The sequence below is a fragment of the Capricornis sumatraensis genome, chromosome 2 (assembly GCF_032405125.1).
Source record: "Capricornis sumatraensis isolate serow.1 chromosome 2, serow.2, whole genome shotgun sequence".
Taxonomy (NCBI): domain Eukaryota; kingdom Metazoa; phylum Chordata; class Mammalia; order Artiodactyla; family Bovidae; genus Capricornis; species Capricornis sumatraensis.
The window spans coordinates 2,729,778-2,746,571 of record NC_091070.1 but is presented as its reverse complement, the minus strand read 5'-3'; the positions used below and the strand labels follow the sequence as shown (position 1 = coordinate 2,746,571).

The following is a 16,794-nucleotide window of genomic DNA, read 5'->3' as shown; positions in this document are numbered from 1 at the left end:
CCACTGCAGTTAAGTGCCTGGGGAGTCCAAGAAGCTGCTGCCCTTCACCATGACAACAATGATGATGGCCACGAGCTCTGCACTGTACAGAAGATTACACTGAATGCGCGCAGAGTTAACAGAATGGAATAACAAGCCCAGGTCCTTTAAACTCTCAGCGTGAGTCATGGTCTGAGTAGAGAAAGCTTCCATGACAAACCTAAATGAATTTCTGACGGGGCTGATACAAAAAGAAATTTACAATGTTAATTGAATTCACAGACTTGCCAAGTTTTCTTGCGTGAAATGAGAGCACTGATTGGGAAAAGAACTCTTCACCGTGGACTGGGAGCTCCTGGCTGGACTTCGACAAAACTGAGTCTTGATCTTCTAAGCTGTTTGGAGTTTCACTGGCTGGTGCAGAGAGCTTCCTCTCCTGGAAGACTCACCTTTTGAAATAGGTGCTTGCAGAGGACGTTTAACCTCCTGAAAAACCATCACCATCATTCCTTTGCTGTCACTAGACCCCTAACTTGGATCAAATCTCAGCATGCTCTAAGGCAAAGGTTGGCAAACTTCTTAAAGGACCAGAGAATAAATATTTTCAGCTCTGCAGACCACATCAGCTCCGTCACAACTACTGAACTCTGCTACTGCAGTGCAACGGCGCACCCCGAGACAACACATGAAGAAACGGGCATGGCTGTGTTCTGATAACGCCTGATTTACAAGCTCAGGAAGTGGGCTGGACCGGATGCATGGGCTCACCTCTGACACAGAGGAAGGAGTCCAGAACCCCAGGGAGGGAAGGATACTGGGGAAGATCTCACAGGCAACCTGCATACCCTCCCACCAGTCACAGGTCCGCTGAAGAAGTCCAGAAACTAGTCCCTTCACGAAAGCACTGAGAGATACAGTCATTAAGGGCAGCATCTGCATCACTGGAAAGCTCTATGTCCCCCGCCTAGAGGTCAGGAAGTGGAAATGTCACCACAGGCTCCCTGATGAAAAAGATACTCCGGGAGAAGCAGACGCCAAGCAGCAGTGCTTAATCAACAAAAACAAGGTATGTTCTTTCACCAAAAAGGGCAGGAGGGATGTACTACTAATCACAATATTTTGGCTTGCGGAGATTTCTGTTGGTGGTTAATTAATCACAGGGTCTCCAGGAATGAAATAAATAAGTTACTAGATTAGTGTTTGATCTACATAATAGGAAAAACTCCAGACCTGGTGGCCGAAACCCCCGACTTAAACCATCACAGTGGAGAGTCAGACTCCCAGCAACTTTTCAGACCTAGGCAAATTCATATACTCAGAGCCCCTTCACTGAAGGGAAGGCCAAGTCCCAGTGAGGAAGAACTATGAGGCACGGTCACAGGTATGTAGGTGTGTAACATAAACCTTCCTCCAAGGTTCTGTGGCCACTTAGTAGAGTGACTGTGAACTGAAGAGAAGGAAAGACCCAAGCTTCTAGGAATTACTAGACATGGGCTCCACAGTGACACTACTTCTCAAGAGCAGAAAAGGCTGCTGGTGTACAAGCAGTAAAAGTGGGGCCTCAAGGTGATCACGCGATAGATGGATTCCAAGTCCAATTCCAAATCACAGTGGACCCCATCCAATTCCTGAAGGGGAACAGATACACTTGGCCACTTGTAGAATGCTCTACGCTGGCTCTGCGGACCCAAGGGGTAAGGAAGAACTAAATGAAAACCCGTGGAAATTCCTCTGTCTACTAAGACAATAAACGGAAACAAAACCGCAAGCCTGAGAACCGCAATCAGTGATATTACCTAGAACATGAAATGTGCCGGAATAATAATTCCTATCATACTGTCATTGCTTGTTTGGCCTGTGCTGAAGTAAGATGGATTTAGCTAATAACTCTGGATAATAAATTTAATCAGGAGATGATTTCAACTGAAGCTACTCTTCCAGATCTTTACTAGAACAAATGAACACAGTCCCTAGCATTTTACAAGCAGCTACTGCCCTGGCCAATATGCCCTTTTATCTCCATACCAATTGTAAAGCCCACTAGAAGCAGTTTGCTTTTACCTGGCTTGCATCTGTGGACACCTTCAAATCTTTGCCTCAGGGCTATTTCAACTCTCCTGTTCTTTGCCATAATAGAGTCCACAGAGATCCTTATCATCTTGACACTCCATAAAACATCTCAGTGGTCCACTACATTGATGACATTATGCTGAACGGATCTGGGGAGCAGGAAGCAACAAGTACTTTAGATGTCTTAGCAGGACACAAGTGAATTAGGAGAGTGGCAGATAATTTCCACAAAGATATAGGAACCCTGTCACCTCAGTGATGTTTCTGGGGATCCAATGATCTTGGAGCGTGTCAAGCCATTCCCTCCACCGTGGAAGACAAACTGCTACACCTCCCATCGCCTACCCCAAACACAAGGAGCAAAACGCTTGGGAGGCCTTTCGGGAGGCAGCACACAGCACATTTGAGTGAGCTGCGCCACCTGTGTATCAGGTCGCCTATAAGCTTCCAGTGGGGGCCAGGATTAGAAAAGGCAAGCTGATCTTAAGCAGATTTAATGACCTTCAAAGTGTCTGCAGCGCCTCTGGAAAGGTCCCAAAGGAACCAACTTCAGATGGGAGAAATTCCATGTCCTCCTTTGCAGGTAACTATTTTCTTTTTGAGACACAGCTTCTGGATTGCTACCAGGTCTCACTAGACAGCAAGTAAATGCCTAACTATGGGATATCAGGTAACTGTGTCCTGAGCTTCCTTTCATGAACTGAAAATGACATGACCAGGCAAGTTACTGACTGGGTGTGCAGAATAGCGATCTTTCATCAACTAGACACAGAATAGAAAAGACCAGGCTTGGCAAGATCTGGAAGTTAGAAGTAATTTGTATGATCAAGGGGCTCAGAATCCTTCAGCAATAAAGCCTACTGCAGTGTCTCTCCTCTCTCTCAGTCTGTACTTATGGCCTCAACAGGGGTTCCTTATGACCAACTGAGCGAAGAAGAAAAACACTGAGCCAGATTTTCAGATGTTCCTACATGGTACGTTAGTCTTGATGAAACTGAAAGAGGAGAGTGAAAAAGTTGCCTTAAAGCTCAACATTCAGAAAACGAAGATCATGGCATCTGGTCCCATCACTTCATGGGAAATAGATGGGGAAACAGTGGAAACAGTGTCTGACTTTGTTTTGGGGGGCTCCAACATCACTGCAGATGGTGACTGCAGCCATAAAATTAAAAGACCCTTACTCCTTGGAAGGAAAGTTATGACCAACCTGGATAGCAAATTCAAAAGCAGAGACATTACTTTGGCAACAAAGGTCCATCTAGTCAAGGCTATGGTTTTTCCAGTGGTCATGTATGGATGTGAGAGTTGGACTGTGAAGGAGGCTGAGCGCCGAAGAATTGATGCTTTTCAACTGTGGTGTTGGAGAAAACTCTTTAGAGTCCCTTGGACTGCAAGGAGATCCAACCAGTCCATTCTAAAGGAAATCGGTCCTGGGTGTTCATTGGAAGGACTGATGCTAAAGCTGAAACTCCAGTACTTCGGCCACCTCATGCGAAGATTTGACTCACTGGAAAAGACTTTGATGCTGGGAGAGATTGGGGGCAGGAGGAGAAGGGGATGACAGAGGATGAGATGGCTGGATGGCATCACTGACTCGATGGACGTGAGTTTGGGTGAACTCCGGGAGTTGGTGATGGACAGGAAGGCTTGGCGTGCTGCAGTTCATGGGGTCACAAAGAGTCGGACACGACTGAGCGACTGAACTGAACTGAAGCATCACAGCCACACTAGGGGTGACCTGGAAGGACTGTAGTGAAACTCCCCAGTAGGCAGCTCTTCAAGCAGTGTACCTGACTTATCACTTTTGTGGTAAGAGATGACTACATAGACAGATGTACACTGATTCATTAGGAACTGTTCACTATTTGAATAAATAGGAACTGGAAGAAACAGGATTGGACAATGAGAGGAAAGGAAATCTAGAAGATAAACATGTGGGTAAAACTCTCAGAAAGGGCATACATAGGCTGTGAAGATTTTTGTGTCCAAAATAAAGTCCAATACATGTGCCTATTGCAGAGGAAGCTCTCAAAAATTAGATGGACAAAATAATATGTTTTATGGACATCAGGCAGGCTCTTTTCCTAGCCAGCTAGCACCTGCTTGGTGGGTCAAAGGTGGCAAGGGCAAAGTCCATGCTTGAGTTCAAAACACAGACTTTTCTTTACCAAGGCTGGTCTTGGTGCTGCCCAATCTGCTAACAGTAGAGACCTCCTGAACCTCTGATAAGGCACCACTCCTCAGGGAAACTAGCCCAGCATCTGATGGCAAGCCAATTACACTGAGCCTCTTCCATTACGGAGAGGACAGAGTCATCCTCAGTGGAACAGACAGGACTTTCGGATTTACCTTCCCTATCCACAGAGCTTCTGCTAGCACCACTATCCATGGCCAGGACGCCTAATTCACCATCACCAAATTCCAAGCCCTTCACTCTTGCATAGTGAAGGAGGTGCAGCGTTAGGCTCATACCTACGGAATCAGCTAGTTTTATCACATACCCTCATCTTTCACAGAGGGCTACTAAAAAATGATGGAATGGCTTACTGAAAACTGATTTATAGAGTCTTTTGCAAGCAATACCCTGGAAGACCAGGGTTCTTTGTCGCAGGATGCAGTATGTGCTTTAAAGCACTGATCATTACACGGTGCTGTCCACCTCAAAGTCAGAATCCACGGGTCTAGAAATCAAGGAGTGGAGGTGGGAGTCACACTTCTCACTATTATATCTAATTGTAGCAAGTATTTTTGCTGTAAGCTACTTTGTCATAGACATTTTGCCACAAACATATTCACCACATAACTAACTGATTATGAGGCAATTTTGCTATAAGAGATAAAATGACTAGCTGAAGTCTGGTTTGACAGATGCAGAACAAAAATATGTATGCTGATGAATTCTTATTTTGAAACAAACTACACTGGATGAGAAAGAGGCTGAGGGCCTACAGGGCACAGAATTGAACCCACAGATCCCATGGAACTTTAGAATGTTTATCAACAGACAAGGGACAATCCGTGCTCATTAGTAAAAATGTCCACACCACCCAAAGCAATCTAAAGAGTCAATATGCTCCCTATAAAAATTCCACTGGCGTTTGTCAGATATAGAACTAATCATCTTAAAATTTGGATGGTACTACAAAATATTCCAAAGCCTAAGCAATCTTGAGAAAGAACAACAAAACTGAAGACCAAAGCTACAGTAATCAAAACAGCATGATGTTTGCATAAAAACAGACACACACAATAATGGAAAAGAATAGAGCCCAGAAATAAACCCATGTACATATGGTCAGTTAATTTACCAAGAAAGTCAAGAATGTACAGTGGAGAAAGGAGAGCCTCTTCAATAAACTGTGCTGGGAAACTAGAATGGCCACATGGAAAAGAATGAAACCGGATCACTATCTTACACACAAACAAAAGTTAACTCTAAAAGGACTGAAGACTCGAAATATAAGATGTGAAACCAAAGAATTCTTAGAGGAAAACTTAGGTGGTAAGCTCCTTGACATAGATCTTGGAAATAACATTTTGATCCTGACAACAAAAGCAAAAAAAACAACAACAAAATAAACAAGTGAGATGACGTCAAACTATAAAGCTTCTGCACAGGAAAGAAAGTCAGCAATGAAATGAAAAAGCAACATACTGAATGGGAAAAATAACTGCAAATCATATATCAGATAAGGGGTTATACATCCAAAATGAATAAAGAACTCATAAAACTCAATAGCAAAAAATCCACATTGGTTTAAAAATGAACAAGTACTGGACTGATATTTTTCTGAAGAAGATATACAAATGGCCAAAAGGTACATGAAATGATACAGAGAACAGACAGCAGCTACAAAGGGGTGGGGGGATGGGCTGGGGTAGTGGAAAAACATTCAGGTTTGATTCTAATTAAAAGCTAAAGTCACAGATACAAGTTTTACATAGGACATTCCCAATATATCCCTATACAGAAAATTGCAAAGGCTGGCAAATATTTATTTTATAGATATTAAGAATACAGATATTAATTCATGTTGCATATTTATACTTCTGGTTATTTTTAAAACTAGTTACCATAAAACTGAATTATTTGGCAAAATTCTAGTTTATATTAACTATAATGTTAAGCCTCAGGATCATAATATTTGCATATTCATTTTCTGAAGAAAACAGTATTTGCTTACTGAATGTTTAAAAGATATAACTGTGTTTTACAATATTTAAACCATTATGATGTCAATATTTTGTTATAATTAAGTCAATCAGCATAAAACAACATGTCTCTTTAAAGTTATGAAAATCCACTTGTTTTTCTCTTGAATTAATGATGAAGTAAAAATAAAAGTTATTATAGTAATATTTAAGAACAAAAATACAGTATTATGATTCTTCTCAACAACCTAATACAAAGATCTACTTCTAGAAGGAGCCAGTAATACTGGTAGACAATTTTTCTGGCCTAATACATGACATACATCCAAAGATTCAGAAGACACAACAAATCCTAAATAATAGACCACATACATGCACAATGTTATTAAACCTCAAAACTATAGAAAAATGTAAAAGAGAACAATGAAAACCACTGAAATAATAATTCTGAGCTAAGAACTCTAGAAGCAGTTAAATTAGCATCCAAGAATGAGAGTAAAAAAATCAAAACATGTTCAGACTAGTAGTATGCCAAGGGCAGGGCAGTGGTAACAGTTCACCCCGAGTGGTACTATAATGCCAATCAAAAATTTAAAAACAACAATGAAAAGCTGAATAAAACTGATCTGCTTTTAAAGAACTGCAGCATCAGTGACAGAATATTTCTGTTAGAATAGGCCATTCCCACCACCCTATTTTTATACACTACTGGTTCATTCAGAGGACGATGAGAGAATTTCCAACAAATCTTCATTATGGAAATTCTGAAACTGTATTTTAGAAGAAAATGACAGAAGAAAATGTTTGAGATACAAGAAAAAAAGGTGAACAAAGAAATGCACACGCATAGATGCATCTAAGTAACACTGACTGCGTGAAATGGTAACAATGTCCACTTGAAGGGAGGTTTAAAAAAAACAGAGATCCTCAAAAAAATTAAAAGTAGAACATCATATGACCCAGTAATTATATTCGTGGGTATCTATCTAAGAAAACAAAGACATGAACTCAAAAGATACTAAACCCCTATGTTCACTGCAGCATTGTTTACAATAACTGAGACACAGAAATGGCTCAGGTGCCCAGGAACACACTAAAGTGAAAGAAGTGAGGCTGCTCAGTCATGTCCGACTCTTTGCAACCCCATGGACTGTACAGCCTACCAGGCTCCTCCGTCCATGGAATCTTCCAGGCAAGAATACTGGAGTGGGTTGCCATTTCCTTCTCCAGGAGGTCTTCCCAACCCAGGGATTGAACCTGGGTCTCCCGCATTGCAGGCAGACGCTTTACCATCTGAGCCACCAGTGATTAAAGGATAAATGGATGAAAGGATAAAGAAAATGTGGAAATGTGGTATAGATATGTCTGCACGTATATACATGCACATGTGTACATATACATATACACTAACACTATTCAGCCAGTAAAAAGAATAAACTCTTGCCATCTGCAACAACATGGATGGACCCGGAGGGCATTATGCTAGATGAGATAAATCAGACACAGAAAGACAAAAACTATATCCCACTCATACATGCAATCAAGGAAAAAAGCTCAAAGATACAGAGAACAGACTAGGTTGCCAGTGGTGGGGGTTGGGGGACTGGGTAAAACGGGTAAAGGGAGTCAAACAGTGTAAACTTCCAGCTATAAAGAAAATAAGTCATGGAGGTGTCATGGACAGCATGGTAACTATAGTTAGTAATACTGTATTGCATATCTGGAATTTTCTGAGAAAACAGGTCTTAAAAGTGCTCATCATAATAAAAAAAATTTCAAGTATGTGTAGTGATATTATGGTGATTATTTCACAATATTTACAAATATTGGATCAATATGTTGTACACCTGAAACCAAGGTAAAGTTCTGTGTCAATTATATCTCAACTTAAAAAAAGAAAGAAAATCTGATAGGTAAGTGTGTTCTGAATTTGACTGGTCAGGACATCCAATGGACTTGGGAAGGAAAGAATTTTTTGACACTGGTTTTCTATGCACAAAGATGTGATTGTGGTTTTAGACTCTAACTGTAACTGTTCACATTGAAAGTTCATGTATAAAACCACTGGCAATTTTCACTAGTTTCTGAGAAAAAAATAAAGAAATACAGTATGTGCAGGCACATGCATATACACACACACACACACCAGAGAATGAAAATGCGAGAGATCACTAATTAACAGAAAAAGGGGTAGGGGAAGGACAGTGACTGGAGCTCTAGGGCTCCACAGACTGTGATTAACTTCAGATGTTCAGTTAGGCATAGAGGACAGGAGCACTACAAAAAGAGAGCTGGCTCTTTTAAGTCAACAGAAGGAGGGGAAAATAAATCAGCTGAATGAATTATAACAAGCTGCCTAATTTCAACTTGGTTCTTATATTGCTAAGTAATTCTCTCCTTTATCTGTGTACTCTATCATATTTCTTAGTCACAATTCCCAACTTTTTCAGCTAGAGCTCCTCCTAAAATATCCCCATGCTACAAATAATATTCTCTACCACTTTCCCGAGAAATGTGAAGCTCATCTAGCCTAATAGTAAAAATCTTGCTCCAACAGTTGAACTCTTTGTTTTTCTATATTGACAGGGTCTTCTACAATGTGCTCAACTCTGTTTCATTCTACAATACCCTTCTCTGAGGACTTCCCTGGCAGTCCAGTGGTCAGAGTCCACGTTTCTAGAGCAGAGGCTCCAGGCTTGACCCCTGGTCAGGGAGTCCCTGCTCCCTAAGATCCCACATGCTGTGCAACATAGCCAAGAAATAGCAATACAACAAAATGAAATTAAATATCCTCCTCTCAACTCTGCTACCCCCTTTTAAGCTAAGGCTTAGTTTCTGATTCTAAATTACATATAATCTATAGTCATAAAGGGTAGAAAGCTTAGTTTATGTTTCCTTCCTATATTCTTGTTTCCAAAATGATATGGAAAACTGACTCAGGATAGGCATGAGCAGAGAAGGTCCCAAAAAGCAAAGACTAGGTGTAACTAATTTTCTTTATATACCATTATGAGCAAGCAGATACAGAATAAATACTTATAGTATTTTTTATATATTTAGTATAGCTTTCTTACATTTGTGAGGTTATAAAATTCTGACAATTTAATCTATGCTCAAGTCTGCGAGGCACTTACCTTTTTTAAGTTTCCGGACGGCCAACATACAATGACTAGGAGAAAGATCCCATATCCTCAAGGTCTTATCATCACTTACAGTAGCACAGATGGGCAGATAAGGATGTGTAGCCAAGCCCCACACCTCTCCTTCCATGTGTCCCTGTAAAGAAAACACAGTTAAGACCATTTCAACCTAAAGATACTTGTATTTAGAAGAAAAATAAAAACAGTCAATAATATATGATAATGATAGGATAATGACTAATAGATAACTCTAGTAAAACTTCTCTCTCTTTGGAATATACCTTAAAATATCTTTGTAACAACTTTATCCTCAAAGTTACAATACATATCAAGTTTCTATGGAAACTAGCTTCAAAGTCTTATAATGTGTATGATGGTGGTTTAGTTGCTAAGGCATGTCCGACTCTTGCAACCCCATGCACGGTAGCCTGCCAGGCTCCTCTGTCCATGGGATTCTCCAGGCAAGAATACTGGAGAGGGCTGCCATTTCCTGTTTCACGTAACATGCATAGGGTAGAGAAAATAGGAGCTGGCTGCCCAGGAATGCTGGTGGCTGCCGTAGGGAAGGGGCTTCCAGCATGACAGAGTAAATAGTACTGTAGACTGCTGCACCAGTGAGACTGACAGAAATTGTTTTTTAAAAATTAAGTCTCTGGAAATGGTTTCAAGGAGGTAAAATAAAGGAAGAAACATTTACCTAAGAAAGTCTGCTAAAATTCAGTAAGAACAGTGAGAGTCTGCTGTATCTGAACTGAGACGCACGCTTGTCCTCCTACTCAGTGACACGGACACCCCATACCAGACTGATGGAACCAAGAGCAAGGGCGCGCTCTCTCCCCAGCCTCGAGCTGGGCGCCTCCTCCCACACAGGGCAGGCATCACGTCCTCCACCTGCTCCCGGCTCCCTGTTACTCAGGCTAAACTCCCGGTGATCACCGCTGAGAGGTACGAGCTCCCCGCTCACTCCCGGTTCTGAGATGGAGGCTGTACCTCAGGTGCAGTGGCCGGTGAGAACACTGGGGCCTCAAAGGCAACCCAAGAAGGGCTGAGGCGACTGCTTCTTCCACACGAGTGGGCACTCACATCTAAAGCAAAGGACACTCAGAAAAACAGAAGCATTCCATTGTTTTCACCCTCAACTCCAGAGCCCTGGATCAGAAATTTTTCCTGAAGGGAGAAGCAAGTCATAACACAGCATCCAGCTTCTTCTCAAAGGAACTGACTTCATTTACTACAGTGTGGAAAAGTTGAAGACTGAGGGTGCTCTAAAAACAATGGAGGTTGTGATGAAAGGAACCTGGGAAACAACCAAGACTCCCTGGACATAGCTAAACCGAAGTCGAGGAGAAACAGGAAAATCTCAGAGATAGATGGGAAGAGACTGATTAAATTCAGAACAAATCTGGATGCTTCTTCCCAAAATCAGAAACAAGACAATGATGTTTACTCTCATTACTTTTGTTCGACATAGTACTGGCAGTTCCAGGCAGGATAATTAGGTAGGAAAAATAAATAACAGGCATCTAGATTGGAGAGGGAGAAGTAAAACTCTCTCTATTTGCAGATGACATAATCTTATACAGTATGCAAAAAATCCTAAAAAAGTTACCAAAAAAACTCTAAGAATATGTGAAGTTACTTAAACAAAATACATGTATGTACACTGAAAACTAAAAAACATTGTTGAAAAAAGTTTAAAAAGATCTAAATAAATGGAGAAATCCATGTTCACGGATCAGAAGATTTAATACTGTTAAGAGGTGCTAGCAACCCACTCCAGTACTCTTGCCTGGAAAATCCCATGGATGGAGGAGCCTGGTGGGCTGCAGTCCATGGGGTCACTAAGAGTCAGACACAACTGAGCGACTTCACTTTCACTTTTCACTTTCATGCATTGGAGAAGGAAATGGCAACCCACTCCAGTGTTCTTGCCTGGAGAATCCCAGGGACGGAGGAGGCTGGTGGGCTCCGTCTATGGGGTTGCAGTGTTGGACACGACTGAAGCGACTTAGCAGCAGCAGCAGCAGTCCACAAACTGATTCACAGCACACTGCTGCTACACACACAGTTGAATGTGGGTTTTCGGTACATATAGGAATGCACTTCTGTGCTGTACGTATATTCCCACACCTTAAATTACTATAGTTTTATATTATATTTATTTCTAGCATGGAAAGTTTCCCAAAAAGACTTTTTGACTACTTTTAAATAGTTTCTCTTCTAGATGATTAAAAAAAATCTTCCCAGCATTTGTGAAAAGCGTCATTAGGATTTGGATCAGGCTCATACTGAATTATTGACTTATAAGTCTCTTATACCGTTAGTAAAACTGTATAGCTTTCTTAGTACAGGTCTTGCATTTTTTCAACCATCTTTATTTCTGGTTACTATGCAGTTTTCTTTGTGAGTACCATTTTCGTGTCATTTGTTTTAGCTGGTCATGGCTAGATCAGCTAGACCATGTAGAAATACTATTGACTTTCACATACTGATTTTGCATAAATGCCTAAGGACTTAGTTATAATAATTTTTCAGTTTATTCTCTTGTTCAAGGCGTAAATTATAACATCTTACAATACTGGTATCCATCCAGGGTCATCCATTTGTTTCTAATACATATACCTTTTATGTTTTGTTTTACTGGATTGGCCCAGACCTCACACACAATGTTGGAAAATAATGGTGAGACCCGGTATCCTTGTCTTGTTTGACATTTAGGAGACAGTAGATATTTGAAATCTTTAACTCTATAATAAATATTAGAAAACAATAAGATGTCATTTATTACTTCTAAAAATCTTTTCTTATAATTATGAAACCGTCTATATTTTTGAACAAGCCCATATATGGATTCATCTGTAAAAGTGTATCTGTGTAAATATTTTCCAGGAGATCATAAATATTTAAACACCATGACTCCAACACCTTTTTACTTTAAAGGAATATCATGTGACTGAAATTAAAGAGTAAGACATGAAGGTTTCACAGGTAATCTAACATACAGCGTTTTGCTCTTTGCTTACAGATTCTCCTTGTTACATTAGGATAGTCTGCTAACCCTAAAGCACAGCGCTTTCATCTACACGTGCTCTTTGGTGACTTAACAGGAATGAAGTAGGGGTTGGAAGAAATCAGTCTGCATTAAGAAAGAAAACAATTCTTTTTCAGGGTAGAAAACAAAACTCAAAGGGTGTTACTATACACAGTTGCATGAGGGCAATTTTCCATTAGTGTAGATCCTACCTCACCTGCTATGCCTTATAGGATCAAAACCCATAACATATATAGGAAATGTAACCTGAAAAATTAATATAGCATTCCTGATAGAAATGTTAAGGATTAGCTAATTCTGCTATTTCATTTTATATTTCTACCACACAAAGTTTGTACCTCTGGATTTTCAAAATTATTAACTTATTTTCACTCATAAATGTTTTCAGGAGTAAAATTTTGGCACACATTCAGTTTTTGATTTTCTAAGTTAGAAACTTGAGAAAGAATGAACTAAAGAGTTTCACAGAAAAATAACTGCCTTAGGTTCAACAAATATATTTCAAAGAAATAAAATATAAAATAAATGGACTGGGTTAAATTAACTACAACTAGCTTTTCTTTCTACTGGTTTGTTTTGTAATAAATTACTGAAAATATTGGTAATTATTCCACATGATAATGTGCATATTATTTATTGATACTACTCATTTAGCTATGAGTGAGTGAGTGAGTGAGTGAAGTCGCTCAGTTGCGTCCGACTCTTTGCGACCCCGTGGACTGTAGCCCACCAGGCTCCTCTGTCCATGGGATTCTCCAGGCAAGAATACTGGAGAGGGTTGCCATTTCCTTCTCCAGGGGATCTTCCTGACCCAGGGATTGAACCCAGATCTCCTGCATTGCAGGCAGATGCTTTAACCTCTGAGCCATCAGGGAAGCCCATTATTTAGCTATAATTAAATTTAATTTTTTTGCAAATATTAACAAGTATTTCCCTAAATAATTTAACAGTATTTTTCACCACTGTCAGCTTCTGGCTTTTATGTATTGAACTGACTGTATACAAAGGGGAAAAAAACACATTAATGATTTAAAATTACCTGGACCAGAAGTGTTATTGGGCCACTTTTATCCACTTCTAGTATTTCACCATTCTTTGTGCCAACTAAAATATGACCATGTCCTAATGATATGGCACGTATAGATGGGTTATCTTCCAAGAGAAGACCTAAAATGTTAAATGGAGATGTTCTTCTAGGTATGAAGTTAATATAATACAAGGATGTATATCCTGCCAATGATGCTATTTTGACAATGCAAATCATCTTACAAAGTTGCTTTCTCCTATATCTTAAATATTCTAATAAGTGTATCATATTTTTCTCAATCATTCAAATTACTAATCTCAAAAGTGAGAACCACTTACATACTACAATCCCATTATTCTGTATTATCCCAGACCCCCTACTACCAGTCCGACAAGTGTTTCTTTCCCTCCTATATTTGCTCCTCACCCACCTCCGGCCCCTCTTAGAGCACGTACAATATTCTGGTTCGTAATTTTAACTCAATTCGACTTGAGATTAATTCATTTATGTTTACTGGGCCCCAGGCAGGCTTCAGAGATGTACTGGTAGACGAGACAGAGCCGAGCGCCTGCCCTCACAGAGCATTCAATGAGGAGGACAGACCCTGTGTGAAGAACACACTGAAAAGGGAAAAAACAGGAACTGAACCTTTCCTGAGGTGGGAGGGGGTGGCGGTGTAGGGAATCCTCCTAGAAGAAACAGTGTTTGCGATTTGAATGACGAGTGTGTGCACACGTGTGCTGTCATCTCCGACTCTTCGCGACCCCACGGGCTCCTGTGGACCACAGGCTCCTCTGTCCATGGGATTCCCCAGGCAAGAACACTGGAGTGGGTGGCCATTTCCTTCTCCAGGGGATCTTCCCGACCCAGGGATTGAACCCGTGTCTCTTGTGTCTCCTGCACTGGCAGGCACATTCTTTGCCACTGTGTCACCTGGGAAGCCCCCAAAATGGTATATGGTCAGGTAACTGGAGGAAGTGGGAGGGTGGGGAAAGGGGAAATTCTAGGATAAATGATAGCAGGTAGACAGGCCTGGAGGGCAGAGACAGAACACCGCAGTGCCTTGATGCAGGAAGGGTGAGACAGGAGGGTCAACAAAACTCCACGGTAAACAAAAGGCCAAGTCTGAAAACAAATCCCTGACTGGCGGTAAATGTGACATTCACATGGCGACTTTCTTTGAAAAATTACAAATGTTAAAAACAACCGTCTTGTATTTGTTTACATTTTACTATGTGTATCATTGAGAATAGATTTTGAAAGGACAGCCATGATTCTGGGATCCAGATAAGTAGCTTCTCTTTTTAATACTGAATGCTGACACATGTTTAGTAAAGAAGGAAAACTGCACCCCATGTGCTCCACCTCAGTGATCACCATGCTAATGAGCAATTGATCTTTTTTCCTACAAATCTGCAAATCTCAAATCACCTTTAGATCCTGGGGCCAAAGCAGCTCTTTTTATAGCGTAGGTCTTGAGACATCTTTCAAAGGAGTCATCCCAAAGAGCGACTACCCCATCTTTCCCTCCAGTTACAAACCCCTATGAAAGTGAAAGGTTTAATTACATTAATAAAAGTCTAAGTATTTTTAGAATAATCATCTTTCTTTATAATGAAAAACTCTAGAGAAAACTAAATTTACAGCCAAAAATTATAGCATGTAAAAAACAAACATAGAATCCATTACATTTTTTAAACATCAACATGGAACCTGCAGAAATATTTACAGTGACACAAAACATTTTACTTTTAGACTAGGACTTTGAAAGCAGTTTCCAATCTGGAGCCATAACGTAGCTCTACCACCTTCACCTGGAGGCTTCATAATTCCATCCTTTAAAAAGAAGGGACAGTAATAATAGCTACCTCACAGGATATGGTGACAACATGTAAAACACGTAAACAGTTTTCGACACATAGTAAATGATTAACAAATACTATTAATAAGTTAAAAAATTTTTTAACAGCGGACATATTCTATTCTGGGTTCAGGAGTTTGAACCCAGACCTTATTTTAGGTCAGGAAGACTCCAGCTCACATATCATTATTGGGTAGCTCAGCTAAGTAGAAAGGTAGTGCTCTTGTACTTGTGAAAGTGTTTTACATTCCATGGTCAAACTATGTTTAATTCAGAATTTATTTAAGTGACTTACTTTTTCCAATGCATGCATACTGAACACTGGTCCATCATGTGCTTTAACTGTCTTTACAAGAAAGATGTCTCGCCAGATACACACATCTCCTGTGGACGTTCCAGAAAAAGCCATCTCCTCAGTCCATCCATATACTGCACACATCATGGTGTCACTTTTCCCCAGGGTGCCCACGTAGCCTTTTCTTCCAATCAATCCTCCCCCTGGTTCATAAAAAATATTATGAAAGCGCCACTTTCAAAACGTGTAAAATACAAAGCCATAAAATTTCTTCTCTGCTGTTTTTCTTATTTAAAGAGAAAGACAAAAAAAAAAAAAAAGAGAGAGAGAGAGAAAGACACGTAACAGTGAGGGGAGTTAAAAAAAAAAAATACAGGTCTCTCAATCGCTGACCTGGACAACACCTTGCTTGGCTGAGGCAGCCATACCCACGGGTGCTTGAAGTCATAGCTTTTGGATAAACAAATATATATACTAAAAGTCAGTTCAAATCCATCTTTCGATTAATTTTTAAGAAAATTATATATCACAGAGTTGATACAAAAAGTCATAAAAAGTACAACAAACTCTTCTATGTCCATCATCAACTTAGACAAAACTGCTACAACATATTTTACTACTTATTTATGCATCCTTAGGTAATAGATCTTTTTTCATGTTTAAAACTTCCCATAAATATCATCCTATATGTCTTCTTTTGAAGCCTACTCTTTTCACCAATGATTTGCGATGGAGTTTTACCCCCAGAAACCTCGTTTTCATAACTGCATAGCATTCTATCACAGCATTTTATATCCCAGATAACATTTTCCTACCAATGAGGGCGAATAAAGCTGTTCCCAAGACTTGGCCACTGAAAACAATGCTGCTCTAAACATTCTTGCAAGGGCCTTTTCTATAAAAGTGTAAGGGATTGTCTAGGATTGCTTAGGAATGGTCACAGAATATCTGCAAAAAAATAGCACAGAGATGAGAGCTATCATCTCTGTCGCCAAACTGTCCTCTAAAGTTGATAAAACAATGTATAGTCTCACTGATGGTGAAAAGAGTTCCTGTGCCCTCTCACCTTTCAAGAACACTTGGTCCTTATTGGTCATTCATTGCCTATTGATATGTTTTGCCCATTTTTCCAAATGAACTCATTATTCAATCATTTATTCAAGAAATATATATGGGCTTCCCTAGTAGGTCAGTCAGTAAAGAATCTGCCTGCAGTGC

The 16,794-nt window shown here is 40.1% G+C and overlaps 1 protein-coding gene across 4 annotated transcripts in view; it reads right to left on the bottom strand.

Moving 5' to 3' along the window:
• Window positions 1–16,794, bottom strand: part of EML5 (EMAP like 5) — a 152,548-nt gene that overhangs the window by 49,890 nt on the left and 85,864 nt on the right. For all 4 annotated transcript variants that reach the window (XM_068965460.1, XM_068965459.1, XM_068965457.1 and 1 more), the window contains exons 18-21: window positions 15,577–15,779; window positions 14,852–14,963; window positions 13,433–13,560; window positions 9,336–9,477 (exon numbers count right to left, since the gene is read on the bottom strand). In XM_068965460.1, coding sequence (XP_068821561.1) covers window positions 9,336–9,477; window positions 13,433–13,560; window positions 14,852–14,963; window positions 15,577–15,779 — 585 coding nt within the window. The remainder of the gene's footprint in view (window positions 1–9,335; window positions 9,478–13,432; window positions 13,561–14,851; window positions 14,964–15,576; window positions 15,780–16,794) is intronic.